We start from the raw sequence: 17,194 nt of genomic DNA on the forward strand, positions 1-17,194 counted from the left end.
TTCAAAAATTGAGGGACCCTCCCCATAATTGGTTGTAGGCCCTCCAAATTTTGAGGGACCCTCCCGTCATCATCATCATCATCATCATGTACGAGGGCTACCCGAGTTCTTCGTTGACCACGACGGCCCCGACCACGCAGAGCACATATGCATGCGTTCATTGTATTCAAACGAACCCTCGAACCCAGTTAATGCCTCGCCCTTAATGGGTAACCCCCATAGAACGTTAACATCCTCCAAGGTTACAGTGGCCTCACCAAAAGGTAGGTGAAATGTATTCGTTTCGGGACACCACCTTTCAACTAGTGCTACTATCAACGCTCGATCAACTCTCATATAACCACATTGTAAGACATCACCAAAACCAAATAAACTGACGTACCTCAAAACTCTACCTCGTAGAGTAATGCATCCTTGATGAATTAGCTCCAGAATGAACCGTCCCCACGTTTAAAAACCATTGTACACATCTCCCCTTCTTGTGGATCTAGGAACAGTTTTCGGGCATGGTGTTCGTCTCCTAGGTACAAGAGACTGTCATCCCTTGGACCCGGGTTGAGATTCAAGTTCATATTCATTTTTTTGGTTGACTTAGGGTGTGGGTGGGATGAGAGATTTGAGATATTTTGTTTAAAGTGCTTGAAGTAGTGTGGGATGAGAAAATATGATTTTGTTTAAAGTGCAAAAGCAAGTATTTGGTATTTATAAAGAAGGGTGGAGTTATTATACAAAGGCCAACAAAATGAGAAGTGTTAGAAACTATAATTAATTGACATGTGTCAAGTAGGGACCAAAAGAAAAAGGTATAGAAGTAACAGTACACGTTCTCTCTCCACATGCAAGTCGCATGTTAATTCCCTCATCATTTTTAAACGTCTATAACTTTTTCATATGATATTTTTTGAAAAAATAAAATTCACCATTAAACAAGCGTTTTTTATCTTTAATATGAGTATGGTTTTGTTATATAATAATAAAAAAAAATTACGTCATTTTGTCTTTTTTGCTTACCATTGTGTCTTTTTTGGTCATTGTGTCTTTATGTTTGTCAATGTGTTTTTTTGTTCGTCATTGTGTCTTTCAGCTGATCATTGTTTTTTTTCTAATACTAATAGCATCGTTGTGTAATAATATATAAATATAATGAAAAATACCAACAAATTCATAAAACACAATGATGAATACATATCGCATAATAACTTGAAACGTAAAACACAATAATGAATGCATATAACACAGTGGCTTGAAACGTAAGACACAATTGTAAATACATATAGTACCATGACCTAAAACTTAAAACACAATGGAATCTACATATTACACAATGACTTGAATGTAATACACAATGAACATGCCACTATTTTCTCAACTTAAGTGAATGTTGAGTGCAATGACTAAACATAATGATAAGTAGAAAGACAAATGGCATAACGACACAATGACAAACAAAAAGACACAATGCTGTAATATTTGTTTTAATTTTTATCTTTACTATGAGTACCAATTGAAAAACACAGTGATCAAAATCTATCACACAATGCATAGAAAAACTCAATTAAAAAACACAATGGACAACTAAATAACACAATATAAAAAAACACAAATTTTGTTTTATATATAACAATATGATGTTCATATTAAAGATAAAAAAAATGCTTGTTATTATGGTAAAAAAATTCCTAAAAAAAAGTCGCATGAAAAAATTATAGACGTTTTAAAATAATGGAGGAATTGACATGTATCTTGCATGTGGAGAGAGAAAGTCATCATAAATGGGTTATTACCTTCATGCCATTTTCATCAATTTTTATTCTTAAATCAATCTTCACCATCCAAATTTAAGATCAATGAATCAGATTCCTTCTCACATTTATCATTTTTGTTGTCCTTTGTAGTTTAACTTTGCCCTTGTAAAGAAAATATGATTTTTTTTTGGTGCTTTTGGTCTTAAGGTAAACTTTTAATTTTAGATTAAAAAAAATACACACACCACTAAAACAAAAAAAGAAAAAAAAAACGAAACATTACAAACATTATTAAATAGAATTAAACAAACTACTTATTAAAAAGTAGAGTACACACTTAATTCTAGTTTACTTCCAATGACAATTGTCGTTTGATCATTCGGAATCCGAGGAGTGCTCTCCAGGATACGGGTCATGATAGTAATCTGGTTCAACTTCTTTCCCTTCGTTTTCATAAACATTCTTCAGTACATGCGGGTCTTCTAACAAATCAAGATCAATTGGTCAAAAGTTAACTAAGGTGACGGTTGTTGCTTTGCTTCAGGCTGAGGAAGATCGCATGATGCCTAAACAACCTCAAAAGCATATAAGTAGTTACTCAAAAAAAAAAGAAATATTGTATCATGAAACTAGATATATAAACACTTACACAATGTAGGATCCACGTCGTGCAAATCCAACGGTAGTAAGTAGGAGCACGACATAGGTAACATAACACATTGGATATGTCATTTGTTGGACTGCTAGCATATACAACGGTAGTAACTTGAGATGAACTGGGATTCCCCTCACTTTTGGTCGAACGAGAGGATAATGAATCCATTATAGTGGGTGGTGAATTAACAAGTAGGAGAAGATATTATTATAGTGGGTGATGAACTGAGATTCACCTCATTAGCTTTTATAAACAAATAATTTATTAAATACTATTTAAATATGTTATTATACTTAAACATAGTTGCTAATATTATATCCTATTATTATTATGTTATGACCCGTTATGTTATTTATGACAGATCATTAGGGTTTCAGGAATTAGGGTTTTATCTAAGTCAACACCTAAGCCTCCATTATAAATAGCGGATTACAGCTAAATTTTTTTATTTTTAGTTTTGGTCAACACACCTAAGCCGCTATTCTGAAACTATGTTGTTCCTACCATGCAATCAGCTAAATTTATTTAAATACTATTTAATCCGCTATTCAAAATAGCGGATTACATCAAAATACAGCCTAAGCCGCCATTCCAAATAGCGGATTACACAAAAAAAACACCTAAGCCGCTATTCTGAATAGCGGATTACACTTACACAAATTTTTTTATAGCCTAAACCGCTATTGTTAATGACGGCTTAGGAACTTTTTTTTATTAGTTGTCACCATCATGTGATTTTGAACCGGTTGATTGAATCATACAAACCACAAAATACCAACCATTAACCCCCTCAAATTCATCGATTCAAACAAATATGCAAGAAGAAAATGATTGATGTGATTGATCATGCAGAAAATAAAAGCGACCATGTGATAATAATCAAAGCCTGTACATATGCAGAAAATAAAAGCAAAGCCTATACACATGCAGAAAATAAAAGCCTACCATGTGATAATAATCAAAACATGTACACATGCAAAAAATAAAAGCAAAGCTTGTACACAAGCAGAAAATAAAAGCCTACCATGTGATAATAATCAAAGCATGTACACATGCAGAAGAAAGCAAAGCCTGGTTTGGCAGTATGTATAAATCCAAAGTAAAAGGGGAATCCAAAGTTCAATGTAAATTAAAAACATGTACTCTTAATCTGCATGTCAAATTTGCATTTGAAAGAATCACCATTATTATGTGAAATAGTCTCCATGTGAATGCCAAAATAATAACTTTGTAGCCTTGGTTTGGAAGCATGTATAAATCCAAAGTAAAAAGGGAATCCAAAGTTCAATGTAAGTTAAAAACATGTACTTTCATATTTTTAATATTATTACTACTTTTATAAAACATGTACTTTACATTTCAATTTATAAAACATCTACTTTTATAAAACTATTCAAAATTCAATGCAAGTTAAAAAAAACTAGGATAAGGGGTTAGTTTGGTTTGTTAAAAAACTAACTGGGTTAACTTGGTTTGTTAAAACTAACGCCGGTTAACGAGGTTAAATAATCCGCTATTGGAAATGACGGATTAGGACTTGTCAAATAAGCCGCTTTTCAGAATAACGGATTACATATTTCATTTCCTCCTAAACTGCTATTGGGGATAGCGGATTACTTATATGTCGAGACTCTTGTTTAGAGCTAGTCGTAACATATATGTCGAGACTCTTGTATCACCAAATCCGTGATTGGTGAATTGTTTCTTTTCCTATTTATGTTTTCGTTTAACAACTCCTAATTGTCAATTTGTAAAACCTTCTCTTGATGCTTGTTGTTATTTTATAGCCACCGACCGAATAGTTTGGCATGTTATTTTTACATGCCTTGTCACAAAAATTTAAATACCAACCTAAGAAGTATCCCAAAGACATAATAATATCACTTATACACGCCTCGTGACAAAAAATTACTTACATCGGCTGCAACATCATAAGCACTCTCTACGCATCGACCTAAAGCCACACCCGATACATAGTTGCCACCAAGAAACATACCTCTAAACCCACCAATACTAAGAGCATATTTTGCAGTTTCCAAAGTCTCTAAATGACCAATGAGAAACTGTGGGATCGCTCGAGGCCACACTTTGACTCCCAAAGTCAACGGTTCACCTTCTTTGGGGTTTATCAGCATCGTCCTTAGGTCATGGTCAACTGCTTCCACAAGTTGACTCTCCGTCTGATAAAAAAATATAAAATTATTATCAATGAAATCAAGGCGACAAATATATTTAGAATAAATATATTATTTAATAATTTGATTTTATGAGTAAGCTAATTCATATTTTTATAATTTTATGCATTAAAAATACACTTTGGGCAACTTAACTTCATACCTGTTTAACCTGTTTACTTTTAAGCTACTTTTTTTTCTGTTTGACCCGTTACAGAACTTGGCCCGTTTATGAACTAATTGGTCAAAATAAAAATAAAAAACAGAGTCGAGCTTACCTTGGATAAAATACCGGGATTTGTAGCCCCTCCAATGTAGTTAAGGAGAAGAACCCTTCCAGGTGGGGCCCGATTAGGGAAAAGAGACGAACTGTATATGGTACCTATACAATCCAAATGAAAAATCACATTATTTGTAAAAACAAAAAAATAAAAAATTTAAAAAATCATGAAGATGTTGATTTTAGATGAAAAACAACCTAAAGTCTCAACGCCTTGACTTCGCGGATGTAGTTGACCAAAACCCTTGAGTTGACCATCGATCAAGCGATCAGCACGAATCGCCTCTTCTGGATAGGACACAGATACAGCTGCAACTGGAGGATAATAAAACTTGGACAAAGCCTCTGCTGCTTCCAACTGTATCATAATAATATTAGCCACTTAGGAATTTTAAAAAAATAACAAAAACTAAGAAATGGGTGATTAGCATATCAGTTTAATATGTATTTTTTTTTCAAAAATTTAGTTTGAGCTTGGCATACCGAAAGAGGACGCAACAAGTCACTCGCCACGTAGGATGGAACAGTCATGACAACAGTTTTAGTTTGCAGAGTTGCAAATCCATTTGGTGTTTCATAAGTCAAACTATAACCTCTATTCTCCAACTTTGAGATACTTATTAGCTTCCATGACAACTTCACTCTACTACCCAACCTACAAACATGATTCATTGAATGGACATATTATATAATCTGGAATTTGGAAACAAACTTTAGATTTTCTTTTCTGATTTATATTATGAACAAATAAAAGGCGTAAAGTTCATTCTATTCATGCAGTTTGCCAAATCTGGATATAATAAACTGTATGCTTAATGTGTACAGCAGATTTAATTGGTTTTGTGATTTCATCATAACCAATTATATTTGATGACATAATAAAATGTATAATATTATTACCTTTTTGAGATGGCGTTAGGCAACATTGCTTGTCCCTTCCTAAACGATCCAATCGTTTGTCCCTTTGGTTTTGGTAATCTCCTGCACATATGATAACCATTCAAAGTTCAAACACAGAACAAGATATTTATAATTTCAAAATCTTAAGTATAATTATATATTACGGGTCCCGAGGAGGTTTGGCACTCTTATTTTTCTCCTGGATTGCTTTAATTGCTCCACCAATAATGCTACCACCTCTCTTCTCCAGCCTCCAAACTTTTCCAAATGCTGCTTCCATACTAAGTTTTGATGGATCGCCAGCATAAACACCTGAAATATAAAAGTTTCAATCTGGTTACACTGAGCACCCCTATCTTAATCAGGGTTAAAACCTAAAATTGTTTTTTGAAGTGATAGTTACACAAAAAGGCGATAGAACTTAATCCAGTGTCTATTTTAGGCATCTAACCTTTGCTATGCCAGAAAAAAAGCCATGAAGATTTCAAAACTTTTGATTAAATGTGGTAAACTTGCATATATTTCGATTTAAGCTTAAGAGTGTAAATGAGCCAAGACGCTCGTGAGATACTCGAGATCGGCTCGCTAAAAGCTCGAATCGAGTCGAGCTCTGGCTCAGCTTGATTACACTCTATTTAGAGTAATCTGATTCGGTAACCCATCAAAATGTCGTTGTGTCGGTAACTTGTGACAATGCTGACATAATGACATCTTTTTTCTGACATTGGGCTAATATGGCGCTGACATGACGCTTGAATAAAACTCTTGATACTTTGTAATTTCTTTATTGCCTAAAAAATGTGGTTACTTCTCTATGTAATTAGCCCTTATTTATAAGTACAACAAACTCTTTCAAGAAAGGTACAATAATGTGTGTCCAAATATAATAAACCTTATTCTAAACAAGCATGGTATTAGAGTCATTAGACTACATGCATAAAGTTAACAAGACATACTTGAATAATATTACCTGAACAAAATGGCTCTATCAAGCGTTCAAAAACTTCATCACCAAGATTCCGCCGAACAAATTCTTCAACAGATTCCTCATGATCCTGTAACCGTGTCAGAATGCATGTACAATGGTGATGTAGAATGAAAAGAGAAAGGGAGTACAAACTGGCAGTGAAGGGCGGAACCCTAGAGCACCAAAACCGGCTCTGAGTTTTCCCGAAAAGCTCATTAGATCAAAGAAAGGCAAATCAGCTGGACTTGAAGGCACTGGCTTCAAACCACCACCCCACAGCACAAACCGCGGTGCAGTCGGGTCCCCTAATACCAAATCATCCTTCAATCCACTATCCACCTGAAAGAAACATCATGCAAATATGATTTGAATATAACTACAAAGTTCATAACATTCATTTGTATAATAAACATACTAATTTATGTACAATTATAAAGATAAACCAAAGGGATCAATAAGCTAATTTAACTTGTTCTCCTAGAACCCTAACAAATACCTATGACCTCTCATAGTTTCATCTAAAAGCTTTCTCACTATTAGATTATCCGTATAGTAGAATGTGAATTATATTTGGCCTAGGGAAGTAAACGAGCCGAGCCCGAGCTCAACTCGTGAGTAGTTTTTCAAGGTCGAGCTAGAGCTCATTTCGTTTCGAGCTCTTTTCTAAAGCCCAAGCTCGCCTCGTGAGTAATTTTTCATGCTCGGACTTGAATCGTTTATTATTTATTAAAAGTTTTACTTATTTTCTTTTTTAACTATAATTTTAATACAACATAATATATATTATTTACTTATTTTTATCATACTTTTTCATAAATTAATAACTACTGTAAAAATAAATATTTCATATATCAAAATAAAATTATATAATATGTTAGGCTCGTGTGCCAGTTTTCACTCGTTTAATGGCTCATTTATTAAACAAGCTTATTTTTAGGCTTGAGCTCCAGCTCGTTTAAGCTTGATTCGATTCAAGCCTAGCCGAGCCTTAAATAAAGCTCGTTTAGTCATCGAGCCCAAGCTCGAGCCTTGTGTGGGAAAATCATTTAGCGTTCAGCCTTAACAAGCCTAATGTACTTTTAAGTATTAACTCTTTTGAACTTCTATGTAATAATTTCACACTACACGAGAGTTGCGCCAAGCTTAGACTCGTTAAGGTTTCTCCCAAAATATACATAGATAATTAAATTTGCATATAAATTAATCAATAAATAATAAGCGAGCATGAGCTCTAGCTTTAGAAAAAGAGCTTGAAACGAGCTGAGCTCGAGCTCTTTTTAGTAAGCCTCTAAACAAACCGAACGTTCATTAAACCGTTCACTATAACGTGACGTATCACCATAGATAATTAAAAATGCATATAAACTAATCAATAGATAATAAGCGAGCTGAGCTCAAGCATAAGCTCCAGCTTTAGAAAAAGAGCTTAAAACGAGCTGAGCTCGAGCTCTTGTAAGTAAGCCTCTAAACGAACCGAACGTTCATTAAACTGTTCACTATAACGTGATTATTATATATCATTGACAATAAATGCCTGAAACATAAACATCTCTTAAAGTTATAACGTGGCATGAAAAAACAAACATGTTGCACTTCTTCCCACTAGCATCCTATAATCACTAATGATACAAGAGCAACACGTTTACTAACAAGATGATATGAAACAAATAAGATTTATGATATATCGCTATTTAGCAGTGGATGTGTATAATGGACCTCTAGTAGCTTTAATGTTGTATCTATAATATATATAAACGAAAACATAAAAATCCTATGTGTCGCGATGTGATCGCTCCCCCTTTTTTTGGAGTCACCAGATTTGCTTGATTTTTAAATGGAGGTTTCTCATGCATTTGACCCGAATTAATGGGTATGGGTCTTACCAAACCCAGATATTCCTTAAACGGATTATAACATCTCATTAAATTAAAAATTATTCTCACCAAATTATTGATGTAAAAATCTTATAAAATAGGATATACTAAAAATTAATATCTTATTTATTTTAAAAAAGATATAAATATATTATTTAAATTAAAAAACCAATTTTATAGTAAAAAAAATAAACGGGTCTTAGGTCTCATCAAACTATAAGTATATTATTAACTTTCATAAATATTATTTATAATTAAAAAACTAATTTTATAGTAAAATAAATAAACAGCTTTGGGTCTCATCAAAACCATATAGCTTTTAAATCGGGTTATAACATATCATTTATTTGTGAAACAATTTATCACAAAACCATAAGTATATTATTAACTTTCATACAATAAAAATAAACTCAAAAAATAAATAAATATTAGAACAAATAATATAAAACAACCTCCGTAATACGGGGGATAAAAACTAGTTTCATATAAACTGGGATTCGAGCAAAACTCTCGGTGGACATCAAGATTCTATCCATATATATGATTTTTATAAAATATTGGTTTAGATGTGAGATTCTAAAAAGATTCATATATTTATAGAAAAATGAACACGTTTGCCATTACAACACAAACTACAAAAATTGATCATGACATGCGGCACGAGATCACGCAAAAATTATTTTGAAATTACCGATAACGGGAACGACATGATTCAGAAGACATGTAACGAAATTGTGACACATGACTAAAGGAGGACAACGTGGTCAGAGGAAATTTGGAAAGATGGGAGTTAATATGGAGGTGAAAGGTGATGAGGTGAATGGTCTAAGATGGTGGGGCGATGGGTGAAAATGGGGAAAACGGTGAGTATTTACCTAAATGCCAGAAGAAAAATGACACATGTAAAAAAAGAGTAAATTTAGAAACCCCCCCCCCCCCCCCCCCCGGGGACACATTAATGGGGAAAATGAGTTGGATTAGAGTACCGATGGAAAAACAGAGATGACTCTGCATTCTCTAATAATAGTGTGTAAACATGTGATACGTGAGGAACATACATACGCAAACACGCATGTCATGTAACATATGAATACACAACAATTTCAGATAGAGGACTAGTATGATGTAACACACGTATCATGTAACATTATTCGTCTCAATGTTTCTTTTTTCATGGGCATGTTAAAGGTATATACTTACTACAAATAATATTTATGCAAGTTATCACACCAAAGATACATATTTTATGATATGGTTTTTATCTCCAACAAAGTAATCAATTATATATGTACGAGAAACACTTAATAGCCATTTAGAGCTTACCTGAACCATTAAAAGATAGTCCCTTAGACTGGTCTCTATGGTGGGGAGTATCGAAGCTCCTCCACCGTGCCACGTCAGCGCCCCGTGAACACTAGGGGGGGCATCGATACCCTTCTCCATAACGTCCCGTTGTGGTTTAAAGCCATATGGGCGCCCCAATATATATATATATACATATATACGTATGTGTGTGTATGAGAGAGAGACAAACACATGGCCCCACCACCAGTTCCTCACTGTGCCCCTCGACAGTTCCAAAAAGGTCTCCCGAAGACGCCCATAGAGAACGACGGTCTTAATGGCCATTAAAAAGCTACCAAACAGCTCTTTAACAAAGAACACACTCTTAGTTGAGAAATGAACTTGTACATAACACATCTATCTATCCTATAATATATATATATATATATATATATATATATATATATATATATAATAAAGGAATCCATTTTTTGTCACGTGTTAATCAAATAGTCCTTCATTTTTATATTTTCACGCCCAAAATGTTAGGATAATATTGTTGCAATATCATCATTTTAACTTTTTTATTTATCTTTTTACAAGGAAACATACTCATATATATGTGAATATTAACTTTAAGGTATTTATGTAATATTTAATTTTTCGTTTTATTCTTTTCTCCTTTTAAATTATTCTGTAATACACTTTTTAACCTAGTTAGTAATTTAGTAATGACTACTAGAGAAAATAAGTGACAGAGAGTATCATATACTATCCATATGTATCAAAATAGTTATAAAAAATACCAACATTAATACATTTGTCACAATTTTTTATTCAAAATTATTCCATACTGAGTCTCCAACAAACTTGTAAAACGTCATTGTCATGCACATCACATGGTGGTGAACTTGCGTCATTTGAAATTTGTTAATCTCTAAATCTTCCCGCGTATGCTCTCAATCGCTTCTCTAATTATCATGTCATCAAATTTTGCTTAATCAATCAAATAATCGATTCAACGGTTTCACACAGCCATCGTATATTCGTAATTAAGCAGGTGATTCTAATCGTTTTGAGTTTAACTCGTTAGCTATTATTATTATTATTATTATTATTATTTCGGTTCGATTCGTACTTATTAAGTTTCATTATTATCAGCTTGTTGAATCAATCAAGCTACCGGTTCAACGGATTCAAATACGGATCGTAATTAAGCAGGTGAGCTTATTCGGAGCCCTAATTAGCTTATTCTAATCGTTCTGAGTTAACTCGTAAACTATTATTATTATTATTGTTATAATTCCGGTTAGATTCGTTGTTGTTAAGCTTGTTCGTACTGCGATTCTGAACCCTAACTTGTCCAATTGTTGAGTTATCATCAGTTTGTTGGATAACTCAAGCTATCAGCTCAACGGATTCAAATACGGATCGTAATTAAGCTGGTGAGCTGATTCGGAGCCCTAATTAGTTGATTCTAATCGTTATGAGTAAACTTGTAAGCTGTTATTGTTAATGTTATAGTTCTGGTTCGATTCGTACATAATATGTTTGTTTGCACTGCGGTTTGGAACCTTAATTAGTTTACTATAATCGTTCTGAGTTGATTCGTAAGCTGTTATTGTTAATGTTATAGTTCTGGTTAGATTCGTGCATTATAAGTTTGTTTGCACTGCGATTATGAACCCTAGGATGTTCAATTAGATCATGATGTGTTGCTAGTTCACAGTTTGAACCCTAGGCTTGCACTTTGACTGTTACTGGAAGCAGAATATGCTAGATGTTATAGTTTTGTTTGTTAAATCGTTTATATATAATATTTGAATTGTTGCTCATGAGTAGCTTGTTGATTTTTTCTTCCTAATTCTAGATCTGTGGAATCGAGCTGAACTAAGAACGATGGAGATGGGACGACGACGTTTAGATGATGTAAGCGTTTGTTGGTACCTTTAATCATGTCAAATCCTTCTTTACATCTCATTATTTTCATATAGGTTTAGGGTTTGCTTATGATTTCTGTTTATCTCTTAACATCAGTAGACTGGAATTTGTTTAATCGTGTTTTAAATCATGCATTCAATGTTTTATGTTCGTCAACAATCACTTGAATATTATTTTCTTTGCCCTTTGTCCCTAATTTCAGTTTGTCTATGTGTGTTCTGTCGTGTATATACAATTATGCTTAATAGATCTAAAATTTGTGTGATAGGATCATATGAGTGGGAATAGGAGTTTTGGTAGCAATTATAATCGATGCAGCCAAACGAGGAAGATCTCGATAGGAGTCATGGTTGATTCTTCTGCCAAAACGAAGAGCCAAAATGTGAAAGGAGGTTTGGCTGATTTGCAAACTTCAAAAGAATTCCCTACAGAAGGTATACATAAAGGGAAAGAAGGCATATCTTCAGAGTTGGGAACGCAAAACAAGCCTCCAGTTCAGGAATCATCTCAACAGGTTCATACAAAAACTCCGTATCAAAACATGCCATATTCAGAAGCAAATGGTCATCAAAACAAGGTACCAAGTTTGCAACCAAATGGTAGCAAAAAAGTTGGTGGAATGGAGCCTGGTTCGTATTTTGCAAATCAGATGTTAAACCTGCAAGCCATGAATGCTAGTGAGCTAAAATCAAAGATTAACAGTTATCAGAAGGAGAAAGAGTCTTCATATGCAACTCCACAGAGAGAGCTTGAGCCAAAAAAAGTAGTTACAGAGCAGGGAACAACTGAAAGAGGAAACAGTGGGCCAGTAACATTAAGATTGAAAGTGCAAGAATTACTTGAAACTGTTTGTTCACCTAATAAGAAACAGCCCAACTCCGAAACGTTTGAAACGGAAGCAAATAACTCAAAGTCAAAGCCCAAGCCCACGTCCACAACCGATGGAAATGGCAGTTTGCACACAAGAAAAACCAACTCTCGGACTTTTGAAATGCGTGCAAATAATTCAAAGCCAAAGTCCACTACAGATGGAAATGATAGTTTGCATACAAGAAAAACCAACTCTGGAAGTCTGGATAAAATCAGGAGACCATTGACTCGATCTGTGACTCGAAATAAACCTCAAGCTCAAAAGCCAACACCAGTAAAGCAAACTCCATTGTTTCAATCTAAACAAACTCAATTTGAAGAGAATGCATTCTCTTTTGTTGACACTTGGTCAAAGAGGTCCACCACAGATGTTAATCATGGTTTTAAAAGTTTTAAAAGAAAGGAAAGAGAGATATTTGGAACCAAAGCTCAAGACACTGATGGGAAGAAAACTAAAGCTGCTGCCATAAATGTATCACTGTTTAAAAACAGAACACAGGACAGTGAGAAAGTTAAGCCAGATACAGAAATGAAAGAAAAAGGAAACCACCAATTTGGAGGTAATAGCGGGTCGGGGTCATACAATAATGTGGATATAGATTCTTTTGCCAAAGATTCTTTTAAGGACAAAGTAGACCCAACATTTGAGTTGAAAACAGCTGTTAATATCTCATCCCCTGTTTTTCCCAAAAAAAATATCTCATCCCCTGTATCTTTGTTCCAACTCAACAAGGAAGACATTGATGTTGATAGCCCGCTGGAGAATGTTGATAGTCCGTTGGTGAATGTTGGTAGCCCGCTGGCAAATGTTGATAGCCCGTTGGAGAATGTTGGTAGCCCGCTAGCGAATGTTGATAGCCCGCTGGAGAATGTTGAAAGCCCGTTTGAGAATGTCGATAGCCTGGTTGAGAACTCGTTTAGAGCAAAACGAACCGGTAGCTCAAACAGTAAAGGATTTTTCACAAAGGTACTCTAATCTATATCCTACAACGAGTGTTTTGTTTATCAGCTTATCATAATTAATGTTCGCTTTAATATTTTTATATGTAGAATATTTCCATGGACCTTCAAGACTCTCCTGTCATAAAACCAGACCGTGAAGCAAATAAACGTTTTAGATCTCCGAGGAAAGTAGTAGAATCCGAGAGCTCTGAATCTGAAGATGATTCACCTATTAAAGGTACCCTTATTTTTTTATGTAGTTTGTTATTAAAATGTCGTCTTCTTCAAGCATAAGTGTAAAACTTAATACTGAAGAAAAAACATTAAGTTCAGTTTCGTTGAACATTCTTCTGTTTTGTAATTCTAGTGCCAGTTAAGTCTAAGAAATTTGAAGGAAATAAATGGTGTATATCACCATGTCAAGATGAGGATTCTGAAAGCTCTGAAGATGATTCACCTATCAAAGGTATTATAGGTCCATTCATTACTAAAATACTTAAAACTGATAGTGAATACTATGAACCGTGCTAACGTGCTTTATTAGATACTGTATGCTTGATTATTATTTTGTACATTAGATTTAAGTTTTCATGTATGCCTGTGCCGCATTGTAAAGAGCATATTTTCAGTATAAGATTATGCTTATTTGGCTTTTCTTTGAAGTTTGATCGTATTTATGTTTTCAGATCTGCATTATAACTTACATAATAAGAGTAATTATTTTACAGGGAGTAAAGATTGTGAAAAACTTGATGATTCCTCAGAACAGGATGGGTTTGCAAGGTAATTCATTTGAGTTTTAATAACAACTAATAAAGGCTATGTTTCTCTTTATTTGATTACACTTACTCATTTCATACATGTGATTTTCAGTGCTGTCAAGCTTTTTGCATTGGCCCTAGAAAGAGTTCAAAGCAAAATAAATGCAACCACTAATAAACAATCTGCTGCAATACTGTTGTCAGTTTCCAAGAACATACAGTCTCAGTTGCAAAATGCTGAAACCAAGATCCAAAATGAAGTGTAGGTGCTCTTTACTATTTATAAAACTTTTAATGATTTGACATTTTTTTCACTCAAGGTTTTTGTGATTCTGTTTCAGTGGAAAGCTAACAAACCTTGGTAAATCCAAAAGAATGCATCCCGAAAACCAATACCAAGGTAATAATATACTATAACACCAAGAGTTGATGATCATTTAACTTATGGATGGTTTGATTTATATGTTTTGGTTCTAAGTCAAAAGTGTAAAATAAAAAATAGCTTAAAAGGGAGAGGTTCAAACGGGTCAAAACTCGAAAGTCACATTAATGCACAAAACCTCTTACACTATTTTACTCAAAAGTTTATAAGTTTTAAATAACATAATTTTTGTAGCTATATTTGACACGCTAATTATATATAAGAAAGTTTGAAGGTTTTTGGGAAAAAAAATTCAAGTCAACCTAACGTTTTGTGACCAGTACCAAAAACTACCCATTTTGACCTGCTTTCATTTAGATTCAATACTTATAAATGGCTTAATTTTGTAATTTATTTTTATCGGTTAAAGTAAAGAAAAGTTAACTAGAAAGGAAATGGATCAAACAAGCCACCCAAAATGTTACTGATGCATAAACCCTCCTACATCATTCAGAAAGTTCTGTTATTATCGAATAATACGATCTACGTAATCATTCAACCGAACTTGTTTTGACCTGTATAAAAAAGAGTAAATGACCCATGTCGACCCACATTCATTGACACCCATTACCCGACCTGCCTGTATTCTACTTTCTAAGTTTCTTCCTGAGTCAATACAGAGCAACAAGCGCAGCTGAAACACATATATGAGAAGTTTAAAGAAGATGTTGACCAACACCTTGAGAAGTGCAAAAACACACTTGAAGGACTAGAAGAACATCAAATCCAAGTCAGCAAAATGGTAGAAAAACAAAGTAAGATCTTCTTTTATTAAATTCTTATTATACGACAGTTAGACAGATAAAAAAACAGTTTAATATGTTTAAGAATGATTTATGTTTTATCTAAAAACCGGATTAAACAGGCTGAAAGTACTTCTAAGCCTATTTTCAATGTGTATAAAGTTGAAACTTGAAAGGTTCACTGAATGTTGATTTCGTTTACAACCGTAATTAAATATATGCAAATTGTTAATTATTGTGGATTCGATATTTATGTTGATAGGGGCGTCACACAAAAAGTTTCTCATGCAAACCGAAAAATTGATTGAGGAACAGCTTAATGATGCTCAGAAAAGACTTGCAGATGTTCACAGGGTAAGCTTCTTATTTATTATTACTATTATTATTAATAAAGCTTGACCAACATATTTCTACATATACTGTGTGTTGACGTTTCTTTGGGTTGCAGATGGCGAAGGAGAAGATGTTTAAACTCAAATACGGCATAGCCGAATGCCTAAAAGAAGGTGTACTCAACTGAATCACTGTTATCCATCTACCAAGCTACTTAGCATATTACTTCTAGAAAAAGTTTTTAACTGAAGGTAGTTAGTATATTAGATATATTACTTCATTTTCCAAGTCATATGTTTTAAAAGACTTAGTTTTGTTTTTTACATAAGTTTACAGTACATGTAATTGAGTTTATTGCAATGTCATTTTGTGGCAAGTTGGCAATGGTGGTGGATGCTAAAGTTAACTTGAAGATAATAAATTACACTTGCAGATAAATGGGGGGGGGGGGGCGAGTTATTTTATGAGCTGGTTCAAAATTTGTCTTTGTCGACGGTTTTGAAGGCACTTTTGTGGAATCTTGAAAAAAATAGGGTTATTTTGGTACTCTATCGTCTAGTCGTCTTTTAAGTTATTTTGAGAATTTTCTATTATTATTACTGTTGTTATTATTACTACTACCTACTGAAGAAACACGAAACGTACCGGGTATAGTTCGGATCGTCTTCTACGGGATGATGTAACCAAATCTTGCTTTCCTCCGCTCAGATCTGCAATGGTTTTTTGGGGGTGTGGAGGTGACTGCTAAGAAATCTCGAGGATCTCTTGTTTACAGACACAAAAATGGTTATGGTGGTGGCTCTTATTGAGAATGACAACAACTCTTAATAAGGAGGTGGAGACCTCCTTATATAGGGAGCCTCATGGCCACCATCATGGTACCCTAATGGGCCTAGCCCAGTTAGGGTTACCTCCACAAAACCCCCTCAGCCCAATAATATTGTATTAGTCCATATAATAAAATAAGCCATACATAATAAATTAAGGTCGTAAGCCGGGTTTAGTACCATACCCCTACACCTATCATATTATGTTTTAATCATACTTTATAAAGCAGCTATGCAATTGTTTACCTCACTCTTTTTCTAACTCTCATTATATCTAAAATTTCTACACTTCATACTAAACATGCTTACCATACTCTTTATCTAAACTCTCATCGTCTGTTTCAAGTTCTATATGCAAATACATTACATGGTTCTTGCAATTATACTTAAATTTCATACCGTATTGTATATGAATTTTTTGTTTAGTAATACTAATATAAATATAACAAAGATAAAAGAAAAAAACACGATTGGCAT

General features: G+C 33.9%; 2 protein-coding genes across 3 annotated transcripts; one reads left to right on the forward strand and one right to left on the reverse strand.

Moving 5' to 3' along the window:
* Nucleotides 1-4,199: 4,199 nt before the first annotated feature.
* LOC143611533 (protoporphyrinogen oxidase 1, chloroplastic-like) lies at nt 4,200-10,038 on the reverse strand. The gene is made up of 9 exons (XM_077085728.1): nt 9,919-10,038; nt 6,875-7,060; nt 6,725-6,809; nt 5,919-6,066; nt 5,755-5,835; nt 5,338-5,509; nt 5,053-5,212; nt 4,853-4,956; nt 4,200-4,580 (listed from the first exon to the last, which is right to left on the reverse strand). The coding sequence occupies exons 1-9, from the start codon at nt 10,036-10,038 to the stop codon at nt 4,281-4,283; spliced, it is 1,356 nt and encodes a 451-aa protein (XP_076941843.1). The 3' UTR covers nt 4,200-4,280.
* Nucleotides 10,039-10,853: 815 nt separating this feature from the next.
* Nucleotides 10,854-16,306, forward strand: LOC143611535 (uncharacterized). 2 transcript variants are annotated; one of them, XM_077085731.1, is made up of 13 exons: nt 10,854-10,939; nt 11,041-11,100; nt 11,265-11,324; nt 11,750-11,808; nt 12,089-13,657; nt 13,741-13,870; nt 14,000-14,098; nt 14,361-14,415; nt 14,506-14,655; nt 14,735-14,793; nt 15,435-15,569; nt 15,820-15,911; nt 16,006-16,306. In XM_077085731.1, exons 4-13 carry the CDS (start codon nt 11,779-11,781, stop codon nt 16,075-16,077), a joined length of 2,391 nt encoding a protein of 796 aa, XP_076941846.1. In that variant the 5' UTR covers nt 10,854-10,939; nt 11,041-11,100; nt 11,265-11,324; nt 11,750-11,778; the 3' UTR covers nt 16,078-16,306. The 2 variants fall into 2 exon arrangements, with proteins under 2 accessions (XP_076941846.1, XP_076941847.1); XM_077085732.1 differs by lacking the exon at nt 11,265-11,324.
* Nucleotides 16,307-17,194: the final 888 nt, after the last annotated feature.

The sequence above is a fragment of the Bidens hawaiensis genome, unplaced genomic scaffold, assembly GCF_021521415.1.
Source record: "Bidens hawaiensis isolate Kalapana, Puna unplaced genomic scaffold, B.hawaiensis_p1.1 tig00031487_1, whole genome shotgun sequence".
Classification (NCBI taxonomy): domain Eukaryota; kingdom Viridiplantae; phylum Streptophyta; class Magnoliopsida; order Asterales; family Asteraceae; genus Bidens; species Bidens hawaiensis.

Excerpts from the sequence above, each read along its gene's own strand:
- LOC143611533 (XM_077085728.1), bottom strand. The coding sequence starts at position 10,038 with ATGGAGAAGGGTATCGATGCCCCCCCTAGTGTTCACGGGGCGCTGACG. Across the intron at positions 6,067-6,724 it reads GATAGAGCCATTTTGTTCAG|GTGTTTATGCTGGCGATCCA; the intron begins GTAATATTATTC and ends TTTATATTTCAG. Across the intron at positions 4,957-5,052 it reads TCAAGGCGTTGAGACTTTAG|GTACCATATACAGTTCGTCT; the intron begins GTTGTTTTTCAT and ends TGGATTGTATAG.
- LOC143611535 (XM_077085731.1), top strand. The coding sequence starts at position 11,779 with ATGGAGATGGGACGACGACGTTTAGATGAT. Across the intron at positions 11,809-12,088 it reads GACGACGACGTTTAGATGAT|GATCATATGAGTGGGAATAG; the intron begins GTAAGCGTTTGT and ends TTTGTGTGATAG. Across the intron at positions 13,658-13,740 it reads GTAAAGGATTTTTCACAAAG|AATATTTCCATGGACCTTCA; the intron begins GTACTCTAATCT and ends TTTTATATGTAG.